The sequence below is a fragment of the Mastomys coucha genome, unplaced genomic scaffold (genome assembly GCF_008632895.1).
Source record: "Mastomys coucha isolate ucsf_1 unplaced genomic scaffold, UCSF_Mcou_1 pScaffold15, whole genome shotgun sequence".
Classification (NCBI taxonomy): Eukaryota; Metazoa; Chordata; class Mammalia; order Rodentia; family Muridae; genus Mastomys; species Mastomys coucha.
In genome coordinates, this window is record NW_022196897.1 from 51,914,078 (window position 1) to 51,927,385 (window position 13,308).

Sequence of the window (13,308 nt, forward strand, 5' to 3'; positions counted from 1 at the left end):
CTGTTTGATTGTGTTTTCCTGTAGATCTTTAAGGGATTTTTGTGTTTCCTCTTTAAGAGCTTCTAGCTATTTACCTGTGTTCTTCTGTATTTCTTTGAGGGTGCTATTTACGTCTTTCTTAAATTCCAAAAACAGGTACATATAAAGTAAGTATTGACTACAGTGGATCACAAGACCAGTGACTACTTAAAAGAGGACCAAAATGAACCAGAGGTTAAAATAAATACATTGTCCATCATAAATAATTTTCTTGTATTATTAATATTTAATCTTTATAGTTTAATTTTCTGCCTCTTTATCAAACAAAATAAGAAATTTATAATATCATAAAACCATTTCAACATTTTCTTTTATCATCATTATTATTTTTTGAAGATGCATTTAGGGTAAAACTGGAAAGATTAGAATGCTGTACTGTTAAACAGTGCACCCTTGTGGTGTAAGTTGCATCACATGCAACAGCAGCTTGCGTCATGGACAGTTTTCCTTTTATTATGTTTTTTTATTTCATTGTTATTGCTTTTAGCGACTTAAAATATGTAAAGCTTGCTAAAACTGCATTAATTGTTCAAGGTAGCATATAATTCTTAACCACGATTAATACTTTTATTTAAAATGGTAAACAAAATAGCAACAAAAATAAGTAACACTCATTCATCAACAGATGTGTTCTGCCGAACTTCATGAATATTTGAATATAAAGAATATCAGTTCAAGAGTTAACTGTGTATGAATATATTACCTATAAGTACACAGAAATTAAAACACACAAGACAAATTCAGAGTCATGATTATTCTCTTTAGAACACTCTTTATTAGGCAGGTCAGAGAAGAGAAATTAATCAACCCTATAGAAGTGGGAGAGCAGAAGACAGAGGGGCCATCATTTCTCTCAGAGGGAGGAGAAGTAACAATGACTAAAATGTCCTGCTTAGAATTGGAAAGATTCCTGAAATTGATAATGTTTATAAGGAAAATGATGTCAACAGATGACGTTGGGACCTCCCCCCCCCCCCAAAAAAAAATAATCGCCAATACAGTTTCTGGGAATATTGTTAAATAAGAAACATAAATGTGTCAGTTGGCCACAGAGAGCAGTATGAAGGTACATTAAGGGGGTCCTCTTCTGTCTACTCTGGGTGTTTTTGGGAAATGATTGGAACAGAAGGAAGGGGAGACACTGTAGATGAGACTAGATGAAGGCATGGCCTCTAGTAAAAGTCAAAAGAATAAAACAAATGAACACCAAGATGACTATAAATTTTTGAATACAGTTTGGTAAAAACCAAGGTTGCATGACAGATCTGCCAATTCTCATACAAGGTGAGTCAGTAAGTATTCATGGTTTCAAATTTAACAGCAACAGTATTGAGATTGGAATTACAAAATGGACATGGTAGTTGCCTAGGAATGTTATCCAAAGTCCCAATGTCTTAAAACAGGGTTGTAACACCCAGAAATAGAACCCAAAACACATGGAGAGACATGCCTTCTTTGAAGGACTTCCCTTGCCTGATGCATTCTCTGGTGGCTTCAAGTGTTCCCATATGGCAAACAACCCAGCTTGGCCTGGGGCTGCACATGACTTTCTTCTATCTTCACGCTACATGTCTGTATAAATCGTCTTATAAGGATCCTAGCCTTTGCACTAGAGCCTAACTTAAAGAAAAGATGTTGGCACCTCCAAAACTAAATCCACATGCACACTATTTCTAAATCATATTTACAAGTATTAGAAACGGGGGCATAAATAGACAAGAAAATAGAAACAGGCTTCCAGAGAAGTGTGCTTCTTATTCCCAGAAGGCACTGTGATAAGCAGTGGTAGGGAATCACAGGAGTGAGCCTCCAAACAGGAACAATGGGGCCAGCTGAGGAGCCAGGGATCTATAAATAAAATACTCACATGAGGGGCTGTTCTGTGGGCTCTTAAGTCTTCAGATCTGTACCCTCGTTACATTGGGGCCTGAAGACAACTCTTGGAGGAGCATTATTCAAACCACTATAGTTAAGATCCATTCACAAATTCAAAAAACCCAACCAAGCGAAGCTGAAGAATAGATGCCCTTTCTTAATAAATGTAATAAATGGACTTTAAGACAACAGATTCAAGTACAGTCAGTTCAACTAAGGAAATGGGTAATGGAGAAAGTAGTAGTAAAGGAAGGAGGGGGGAGGGAGAAGGGAGGAAAGGAAAGAGAAGGAAGGGAGGGAGGGAGGAAGGAAGGAAGGGAGGAAGGAAAAAAGGAAAAAAGGAAGGAAAATATAAACAGAGACAGAAATGGAGAGAATGGGAGAGGGAGGGAAGCAGGCAGGAAGGGAGGGAGGAGAGGGAGAGAGGGGGGAAGGGAGGAAGAGAAAAAAAAGGAAACAGAAAACTTGTTAAGTTATAAGGAGATTATCAAGACGAATAAAGAGTTAAAAATGATGGGTGTCTAATCACATAAAATCTGGCCCTGAGACTATGACGTGTGGAGATGCCTAGGAAGGCATGGCTTCCTGAGTAGTGTATATGAGCCGATACATGCAGACAAACATAACCCCAGCTTAATCATTAAGGATTTTGGTAATGAATAAACAAAACATGCTCCTTCAGCTTCTCTAGGAAAAAGCAAACAATTCTGGTTCCTGTTGAACAATACATCAAAGAACTACCCAGATGTCCAGATCAAAAGACAAAATAATCAGAAAATTGCATAAAGATGTGTAATTTGCCAAAGGCAATATTTTTAAAAAAAAAAATTCACTTAACACAGAGCACAAAGTGGTCACAGAGCAGAGGGTGAGATTCAAAAGAACCAGCTTTCCATGAGGTCGCTGGTGGCATGGATCACACTCCTAAGAGGCAGGCAGTAGAAAGATGATGTACAGAAGCTACTGGGATGGCTTGAATGAGGACAGTTGGAGCAGAGATAACTTCTATCCAAAGACAGGAATGGTTGGTAGCTATGTAACAGTGTCAATTACATTCTTACGGTTCAAGGTCTCAGGTAATTAAAATAGAAAGTAATCTTCAAAGCGCTACTGTTCATATGAAGAAGTATAACGGAGCCATACACAAAAGGAGGTCTTTGAGACCAGCTTTGCCCTGCCTTCCCTGCTGAGCTTCTGTCTGGTTCTCGCTCAGGCCCAAGCACGCTGGATCCTTGGCATTCTGGAATCTGAACAGAGTTCTCCACCCAAGTATTGCACTCCCACACACATATATGACTGAACACAAAGACTGCCTTTTCTGTGAAGCGTCACCCACCTACAGGATGGATGGATACCTTGGAAGTTTTTCAGCAAATGATTCTCTCAGTGGAAAAAGAAATCATCCTTCTGTTTTGTAAGATGGGTTTTCCCCCCTATGGTACAGTATTAACTTAGATAAGAAAAATACTAAGATTTTAGAGAGTTCTCTTTTTGAGTTGCTAACCATCCAGAGTAGTAATAAAATCCTTTAATGTACAAAAGGATTCCACTCAGTGTCTAAATATCTCAAAATACATCTTACTTTCAATGTCATTCAAACAATCTCACCTAACTCTATAAGCATCTTATGTTCAGTCATATTTACCTAAATTGTACTTATGTTCCACCTGAATCAAGCAAGGAATGTGTAGACATTTTTAGACAAATGCACCACACAAAAAGGTGTATTTGGGGAAACTTTAGTATTAAATGTTTTTATTTTAATCTGAGAAAGTCCAGTGAAGTGGCTTGGCTGGTACAGAGGCAGGGGCCTTCCTCCAAGCCTGATAACTTGGTTTCAGTCTCTCGAACTGACACGCTTGAGAGACAGAACATGCATGCATTGTTCTCTAACCTCCACGTGCCACCCACTCTCATGCCCATACTAAAATAAATAAACATTTTCTTTCTTTTTGTAAATTGAGATAATGGTTTACCTAGAACATCCCCTCTGGACTGGACGGACAATATGAGTAAAACAGCCACACACTCTATGAAAAGACTTGTTTTTAAAACACAGCATAACCAGATCAAGTAGACAACAGGATTTTCCCTTGAGAATCTCAGAAGATGCCAGAGGTTAGAAACTCAAGAATGGAACCTACTGACCTATGTGGGTTTTTTTTATATGTATATGCTCAAAATATGCATTTAATTCCTCATACATGCAACCAATGGCTGGGATGACGTAAAGCAAGACAAAATGTATGTATCTTCTATCGGCCTGAGGATAGAAGCTTCTTTGTTTGGAGAGGAGGGAGGATGGGAGCTTCTTAAAACTGACATCTAAAGACACAGCAGCAGTATCCATGATCTTTTTCTATCAAACTTGTCAGTAACTATTCTACTGAGTCCATATTTTTTTTTCTTAAAGACTTATTTATTTTATGTATGTGAGTACACTCTTCAGACGCACCAGAAGAGGGCATTGGATCCCATTACAGATGGTTGTGAGCCACCATGTGGTTGCTGGGAATTAAACTCAGGACCTCTGGAAGAGGAGTCAGTGCTCTTAACCTTTGAGATCATCTCTACAGCCCCACTGAGTACATATTAATAACTGTCCCTTCCTCAGAAGTCTAAGTGGAAAAAGACAAATGAGATACAGAAAAATACAGATGCCTCCCCAGAGCAACTCGTGGAGCAAAACAAACCCAGGATACCTTATCAGTGTCGTCCACACTGGTGGATCTCTCCACACAAGATGCACGTCTCTCCTGGCCCTGAACAGTGCCCTGGGATGTGGGCATGGGTGGCAGTGGGGCACGCCTCTTCTTGGGTGCATCTGAGGGCAGTGTGTTGGAAATGTAGGGTTTGGAAATGGTGTTGGACCTTGTAAAAGATGGACGGTGCTTGTTCACTAGTGGGGTTGCAGGAGCACTGGCAGCCTAACAGAAAATCAAAAGGGAATATGGGTTTATGGTCAAAATAAAAACCACTCTAAAAATACTTGTTAAGAGTCTTAAAACGCTGCATAAAACTGCCTTACTTGCTCTCGCTTTTTCTTGCTGCGTTGGAAAAAGCTGAAAATCCCTTTGTTTTCTTTCTCCTTCACAATGTCCGGGTTGTGTGATATCTGGCAGGATTCTGAAAAAAACATGAAAAACAATTTACTTTTTGTTCACGGGTGGAACGTTCATTTCCAGTGTTACTGTTCTAACCTCCCTTTAACGAGATTTTCTGGTGATGACCATCAGCCATTACAGCCACTGTGCAAGGCACCCTGTACCTTACCCGATTCTCAAGGCAACAAGCAAACACAGTGACCACTTTAAATGAGGACGGAGTGAAGCTTAAGGAAGCTGAGACACACAGCCAGGGCCAGGGGACACAGCTCGACAGTGAACTCGTAGGCACTGTGTAATTACCAGCATTTCAAATGCAAAAGAAGAAAGCTGCATTGCACTGACACATGACACTCCTCCCTCGCAGCTTATCCTTTTGTTTATTTCAGCTATAATTTTGTCAGAGCTAAACAATCATGAAGCATTTTACTCTCAAAAACAGGAGCTGTTACAATTACTGCTGACACTCTCTCTGCTCCCATGGATCGAAACAATCTCCGCATGGAAAATGCTCCAAGAAAAATCCAATCTGTACTGAATACACACAGATATTTTTCCTTGCCATCATTTTTGATAGAAACTCATGATAATGACCATTTACAAAGCACTTACTAGGCATTGGGTATCATAAATAATCCTGAGATGGTTTAATGCATGTGGAGGGTGGGAATGGGCATAAGACACATACACACACACACACACACACATATACACACACACACACACACACACACACACACAAACACTAGGCAATTCTTTATCAGGGACATGAATTCCGTAGATTTTCATACGCTCAAGGGTTCACAACCAATCTCCCCCAGGTCCTGAGGGAAGACTGGACCAAGTATTGTCTCTTAAACGCTATTTGCTTAACCTAGAATTTCTAGTGGTTCCAGAATTATCAAGCCCTAAATATAACAGTGCTGAAATTAGACTTTAGTTAGAATGGCAACTGCCAAACATCAAGGCTCTGCTTCTATCTTTAAAATAAAAACAACTACAAAACAAAAACAAAAACAAAAATAAAAAAACCCAAAACCTGTTTGCTAATATCAACCGAAGGGGTCAATAACCAAGGGCCAAGCCAGCATCTAAGCTGCTGTGTCCCAGCATGCTTCCAATACAGGTATCCCACTGAAAGGAACCATGACGGCTCTGCATCAGTTGACTTACTGTTTGTAGAAAGCAGGGAGCTACAAAGAACTAGTCATGTCAGGGTGCAAGTTACCCAAGTCCACTGGGAGTCATACTAAAGGACGTAGGGACTGTCCTACAGTGGTTTCTACTGGCAAAATTCAGGGCCATTTTGATATCATAAAAGTAACTCCATTGAAAGGTATCACATGAGCTTGAGGAACTGAGGTCAGATTCCCTGAACCCACATAAAGCTGGACGTGAGAACACACATCTGTAATCCTAGTGTTCTTACAATATGGGGGGGGGAAGCAGACAGGAGAACCACTGGAGGCCTGTGAGCAGACATATTAAGAGATCCTGCTCAAACCAGGTAAAATACAATGGTCAATATCTTCAACTACCCTGTCTGCTACATGCATGTCACAGCACACACACTCCCATCCAGGAATCCCACCGTGCCCCACACATTTATATACACGATTTAAAACAAGAGCTGGTGGCTGAAGGATTGCCTATGACTAGCATTCTTTTTCAGTTCCTTGTTAAGATGCACACGGCAGACGCTGACGATTAGTGATGTTATTAAAGTGTCTGTAAGTGGAAGTACATACCGCTACTTATGAAAGGTGTTTTGTTTTCCTGGAGCAGGGATGTCTCTGTGTTGCTCAGGGTGGCCTTACAGCTCTGGGTTTATGCAATCCTCCTCCTTCACCTCCCGAGGAGCTCGGACTACAGACAAACATTATCTGGCTCCTATGAAGTATTCTTGCCACAAATTATCTCACCCAAACCTGTCAAGTCTCTAAATTTATACTCAGTTGACAAGAATAAGTAAGTAGGTGAAGTTATCCCCACAGGGTGCATGGGATCAATCCTGAAAGAAACAGACTTCAGGATGGGCCATGAGACAAAGGACCTTGTGTCTTCAGTGAAAAAAAAAAAAAAAAGGAAAAAATTAGAAATTCAAAAAAGGACTAAACTGTGAAAATATTTTTTCCACAAAGAAACATGAGAATTTTATGCAAATCACAGTACAATTTCAATGATAGTGGAAACAAAGCACTTCACATAAAAAAATTGAGAGACACCTGGGCAGCATAGTAGAGCTGACCTTGGTGGTAGGGCCCCCCCACCAGGCAAACCTGCCCCAAGGCCATGAGTGTGGGAGAGCTGGCCCTCTCACTTGTCTTGTTGTCTGCATTGCAGTGTTTCAGGCAAGGGAAAATCACTCCCCCACCCTTGTTACCAATGGTAGGCAGAAGAGCTAGCCCCAGGACATCAGGGACAGATAGAGCTGTCTCCTCACCTCCTGCAGCACTCGGAATAGAAGGCCCTGTACCTTGCCTAGGCAGCATGGTAGAGCTGGCCCCTGATGTGGGGGTTGAAGATGAGCTGGCCCCAATAGCATGAGTATGGAAGAGCAGGAGAGCTAGCCTAGCCTCTATTCTGCTGGGTGGTGGTACAGACAAGAGAAAGACATCTCCTCATCTCTGGCCATCTATGGCAGGCAGGAAAGCTGGCCCAGGTTCATAAGGGTGGCAGAAATGGCCATGTCCCTCAGTGGCTGCAATACTCACGAGGAGGAGCCCTGAACCTAACCGAGGCAGCAGGGGCCCTGCCTGGTAGCAGGAGTTGCTGGTGGGGGCATGTGAGCAGGAGAGCAGGAAGGATGATGAGCTCATATCTCAAGCCCAGATCCAAGGCTTTGAATGGGCCCACCCCAACATCTACCCCACAGATGAACTGCTAGAGTGCATGAAGGGGCCTGTCTTTTACAGATCCAAAGCTACAGGATATCCAGGACACAGGGCAACAACAGGATTTCTGAGCGGAGCCCAGTAAGGTTCCAATATTGATAGTGTAGCAGAAGCCAGATACCTTGTACCCAACCAACAAATCATTTTAATAAACATTTCCACGTAAATAAGTGTGGACAAAGAGGTATATTGTGGGAAACTGTACTATGATTTGCATATTATTGTTAAAGAGAATGTCCCAAAGACCTTTCTACAGGCAATCTGATGGAGTGAGGCCTTTTCTAAAAGAGGTTCCCTGTGTTCAGATGATTACAGCTTATATCAACTTGATTAAAACACAAACAAAATCAAAACAAAACAACAACAGAACAACCCAAAGAAAACCAAAACCCAGCCTAGTACAGTGTTTTTTGTTCCTACAGTGGTCTCTATGTTGACATAAGTTATTTATAAACACATTTTAAAAGCATCTAAGATTGTACATTTACTTCTAAGTCCCACTTAAGTTTTCTCTCATTTGTCAAAAAACCTTTAAAAACCTCCCAGTCTCCTGTGGCTGGGGCAACCCCAGGGTAGGTGATCTTAGGTTGTATGAGAAAGAAATCAGGCTGAGGAAGCAATGGCCTCTCCTCAGGCCACTTGTCTCCAAGCTCCTGCTTGAGTTCCTGCCTCTGCCTCCCTTAATGACAGACTGTGATCAGGATGTGCAAGCCAAATGAGACTTTTCTTTCTCAAGTTGCTTTTGGTCATGGTGTTTTATCACAGCAACAGAAAGAAAAGCAGGGCAGACAGTTAATATCAAAACACTTATTGGTGTACTCTATCATAGCAATGTTCTAAAGGAAAACTGTATTCACATATAAACATGTCAATAACTCAAACATTAAATAGGCAGTACACCCTGCACAAGGGCCTTCCTAAGACTAACAAGGAACAGTGAGGATATAGGGCTTCAAGGCTAAGAGCTTTTTCATATGCTTCATTTCTGAGAATACCTCTGTGAAGGAAGAAATAAAAACTTCATTCTGAGCTATTTCCCTAAACTGGCATATGTTAGTTACAAATATAAGAAGAAAAAAGCATTCCATTCACATTTAAGTAATTAAGTGACCTGAGATTTGAGTAACTTGCAACCTCACAGATCAATTCAGTAAGTATAGCCAGATTATGTCAGGTGATGCTTTCCTATACCTGATCACCCTCCATACTATGTCAGCATCAGCCCTCTTCCAATGAATCATGTGTGCAGATTGCTCAGTGTCCAAGTTAAACACTAAGACAAGTGAAACCCTGCCTTCATTATGGAAACCAGCTCAAGCGCTGTAGCTTCCTGATTCTACAAGAAAAAGTTCCAGCACACCAAGTCTAAAGGCTTCTGGTGACATCCCATCATATCAAGGGGTAAAAACATGTATGGGTTGGGTAGACCTGCTAGACTCTGACACTGTAAAATGAGCCCTCTTGACCCCACAACTCTTGTCTCTGAAGGTTCTTATAGTAGTTAAGTCTGAAAAACCTCATTCAGATAAGGCCAGAATGGACATTAGACACCAATGGATTAAACACCTTAAAGTTGAGCCTAAGAAGATCATAGAATATGGAGCAAGCCATACACAAGCACTGTCTCTGCAAGCAAGCAAAAGACCATTTGTTCCCCTTTCTTGACTATCATTATAGAAGTAGAATCCAGACATATAAAGCTATTTTCTCTAGAAGCTTAACACCTTGACTTAACAGTCAGTGTAGCCTCAGAATTAAAGAATCTGTTTTCTGATTTTCTGTCAGAGTATATTTTAAAATGACATGAAATTTTAACTCCTTTGATTAGGCTAGCCTGTGATAACCACTGAAAAGAAGTCGACATATACTTGCTCCTGTGGGCTTAATCAAGAGAACCTGGCAACATGCAGTATGTATTCTAACAAGGTGTTGCTTTTTTGACATAAGGCAATAACAAAGATATAAATCTGTAGAGGAATTTTAATCCAGCAACATGGTTATTCAGGCTGGAATACAGACATACCCCTTAGTACGTACCTTTAATCCCAAAAAATGTACATAAGGTTAGTTTGTAGAAGTAAACAGCTATTGTTGAAAGTGAAGTCTAATTGACAGGCAAAGTGATGACAGAAGGAATCAGACATAGAATACACCAAACTCTTATGAGAACAGACAAGAAAGAGAAGCTGTTTAAAAGCAGTGCAGGAAGAGAGAGTGAATCGGTTCTGTTCAGTCAGTTGAACTCAGTTCAGCTAGGAGGCAGTGCAGTGGAGTTGAGCTCATTCCTGAGTTCATGCAGTTTGGTATAGGTCAGCCGAGATAGTTCAAGCCAGAGAATGAGAAGGAGCTAGAAGATTAGAACAGATTGCCAGAGTTAGTTTGAGGCCAAGGAGAGAAATTCAGTCAGAAGCTGAGAGAAGCCAGATTGAATCTATCAGCCTAGAGAGTAGTTTGAGCAGAAGAGCTGAGTTGAGCCAGTCACCTAGAGACAAAGACCTAGACAGGTGAGCTTATGCAGCAGTAAGACTCTAAGATGACAATTATAAACAGGTTAGTAAAAGCTACCTTTATAAGAGTCAGTGCCCTGGGCTTGTCCTTTTTTTAAAGGAGGAAAAAGACTCCCAGATTCTATTATTGAATAATTTTAATGAAATTTCCTTATGAAAGTAATATATATTCATTATAAACTTCATAAAGAAATATGAAAACTTTCCCAGCCCAACCACTCAAAGCTTATCACTATTAAACACTTTATGTATTTCCTTCCAGAAATTTCATGTGTTTTAATATACAGTATTAAATGCATTTATAAGCTTTTAAACCTGATAATTGTATCATAAAATTTTTATATCATTACAAAATTCAGACAAAATCTAAATGGTGGGGGAAAACATTGTGATAAAAGTGCAGGTACCACCTCTCCTAGTTGCAGCTCACTAAGAATAGGCTCAATTCTGTCCACAGCATTGCCAAAGTACTCATTCACACTAGGAGCCAACCACACACCTACCAAAATCATTTTCTTTTATATGAGTAAACAAATACAGTTTCCCACACTTTTAGCAAGGTATTATTCTCTGTATTGTTTTTAGTGTCTGGGATTTTTTTTTTTTCTCCTAGGTAGCTCAGGTTGGCCTTGAATGTAGAATCCTCTTGTCTTGCCTCCCCAAGTGCTAGAATTATAGATCTACTCCCAGATCTAGAATGACATCATTTATCAGTATTCTACTGAAATGAAATTAGTATAATTTGAGCCAGAAATCAAAGAAGGTAAGACCTTTATTTTTTTTAAGGAAATAACCCCCCAAGATTTTCTACATTAAAATCTTTTACAGAATGCATGTTAGTAATGTTAAAAAAAATATAAGATTAGAATCTCCATTTTAATCTTCCCAATTTCATGTTATAATTTACAGTTTCTTCTGATTCTTATATCTTACCTTGGAAAGATGACTTACTGAAGGCAGTAACAGAGGGGGCTACAGCAAGAGGGAGTAAAAAAGGGTAAATGACCGTGATGCTTGATATCTGTTAACTATTAAATATCACCGAGTCAAAACAGTAGTCTGTGAATTACATTATACCACGACCTCAGAATAACTTCCGAAATTCTCTCTGAGGTGTGTATTAATTGTCTCCTCCATAAAACCTTAATTCCCCTAATGAAAAAGATTAACACTGAAATCTAAGCTTAACTAGTCTATGGGTCACCAAAAAAAAAAAAAATAATACAATTTCATTTGATATCTCAACATTTTAACATATCTTCTCTTTGTATGAATAAAATTTCTGCAATCTAGAAAATTTTGGGAAGTATTTCTGATTCATTTTATGCACAGGCTTATTTTGGATGCTGACCTATGTTGACCTCAGAACAGAATTTAGCCAAAAAAAAAAAAAAAAAAAATCTTCAAGCTTGAGTGATAACAAAGCCTCATACAAAATTATATGGAGTCTTCATAAACTACCTACTCCTTCACTAGGACAGTAACAGGCTTGCACACAGATACTGACTTTGCTTAAACCCACAAGGCATAAGAAAATAAGTTAAATTCCACCTAAAAATCTGGACAAGGTGGCACAAGCTGGTCATCCTAAACTACTGAAATCAGCTGAGATGGGAAAACTCCTAGAGCTCAGAGGTTCAAGCCCAAGCTAGGCATCTTGATGAGACCCCAATATAAAAGACAAAGAGGAATAAAAAGTGCAAAGTTACCAAAGGAGTTCCTAGGTTGACAGAAAAAATATAAAATATGATAACAGCTCAAAAGACTGACTATTCTTTCCATTGCAATAGCTATCAGGTTAAATTGTATGCTTGGTTTGATTTACTTATTTCAATTAAATTTTTTTCTATTATCCCCAGTAGGATGTATTTATTTCTAGCTATATGATTGATCCATTAAATCCTTGGCATTATGAAGTTGGGAGCACTTATCTACAGGAATGCACACACACACACACACACACACACACACACACACACACACACGAGAGGGGGAAAAGTCCACTTACCTCTGCTGATATCCATGGCATATAACTCTCTTAGTCCCAAGTCATTAAGAGATTTTGTCAAATCGAGGGGCTCCTGAGCCTGGTAATCCTTCAACAACACTGTGTGCAATGGATCAAACTCACATTTACTGCATATAATGGGAGCAAGGTCTTGAAGCGGTGCGTGGGGACTAACTCTCACTATGGTCTTCTGTGTTTTCTTAAAGTTGATCACTACTCTCACAGTTTTCTGAAATGTAAATTATGATACACAGTCACAACATAATTTATTTACCAAGATAAAATTTCCACAGAGGCATCTAGAATGATATCTAGAATAACTGATTCTCGATCCTGTGACACATGAATTAAAACCAAAGTTACACCCCAACCCCAGATCATTAACTAAAACAAATTCTGCACAATGCTATCCAGAGTTATGTATTACTCAAGGTTTTATATTCATTCAGCAAACAGTCCTTTATATTCTGTTGTTCTGGTGTTAAATTCTCTTTTACATTAAGGCTAAAACCAAATTTTAAAGCAAATTCTAAGGTAACAAATATTAGGTGCTTTGTTTTGCTTTGTAATAGCTCTGGAAATTAAATGTTTGATTTTATTCTTGTAAGCAAGTACTCAACTACTGAGTCATACCCCTGGTCCTCTTTCTAATTTTTATTTTGATTCAGATGTAATTAAGTTGTCCTTGGCCTACAGTCAAGGTAGGTCTGGGAACTTTGACCCTCCTGTCACAGCCTACTAAATACTTGGGATTACAGTTGTGAACAAAGCCTAGCTCACTCTGTTTTGTTAAATACTCAAATTCAAAATTATATTAAGTATGTATGTATGTATGTATGTATGTATGTATGTATGTATGTATTTTTGGTTTTTAAAGACAG

At 39.4% G+C, this 13,308-nt stretch overlaps 1 protein-coding gene across 6 annotated transcripts in view; it reads right to left on the minus strand.

Moving 5' to 3' along the window:
* Cobll1 (cordon-bleu WH2 repeat protein like 1) overlaps positions 1-13,308 on the minus strand; it is a 194,946-nt gene that overhangs the window by 78,137 nt on the left and 103,501 nt on the right. For 5 of the 6 annotated variants that reach the window (XM_031370450.1, XM_031370451.1, XM_031370449.1 and 2 more), the window contains exons 5-8: positions 12,428-12,656; positions 11,353-11,391; positions 4,943-5,040; positions 4,617-4,841 (exon numbers count right to left, since the gene is read on the minus strand). In XM_031370450.1, coding sequence (XP_031226310.1) covers positions 4,617-4,841; positions 4,943-5,040; positions 11,353-11,391; positions 12,428-12,656 — 591 coding nt within the window. The remainder of the gene's footprint in view (positions 1-4,616; positions 4,842-4,942; positions 5,041-11,352; positions 11,392-12,427; positions 12,657-13,308) is intronic. The other variant, XM_031370452.1, reaches the window with a different exon arrangement.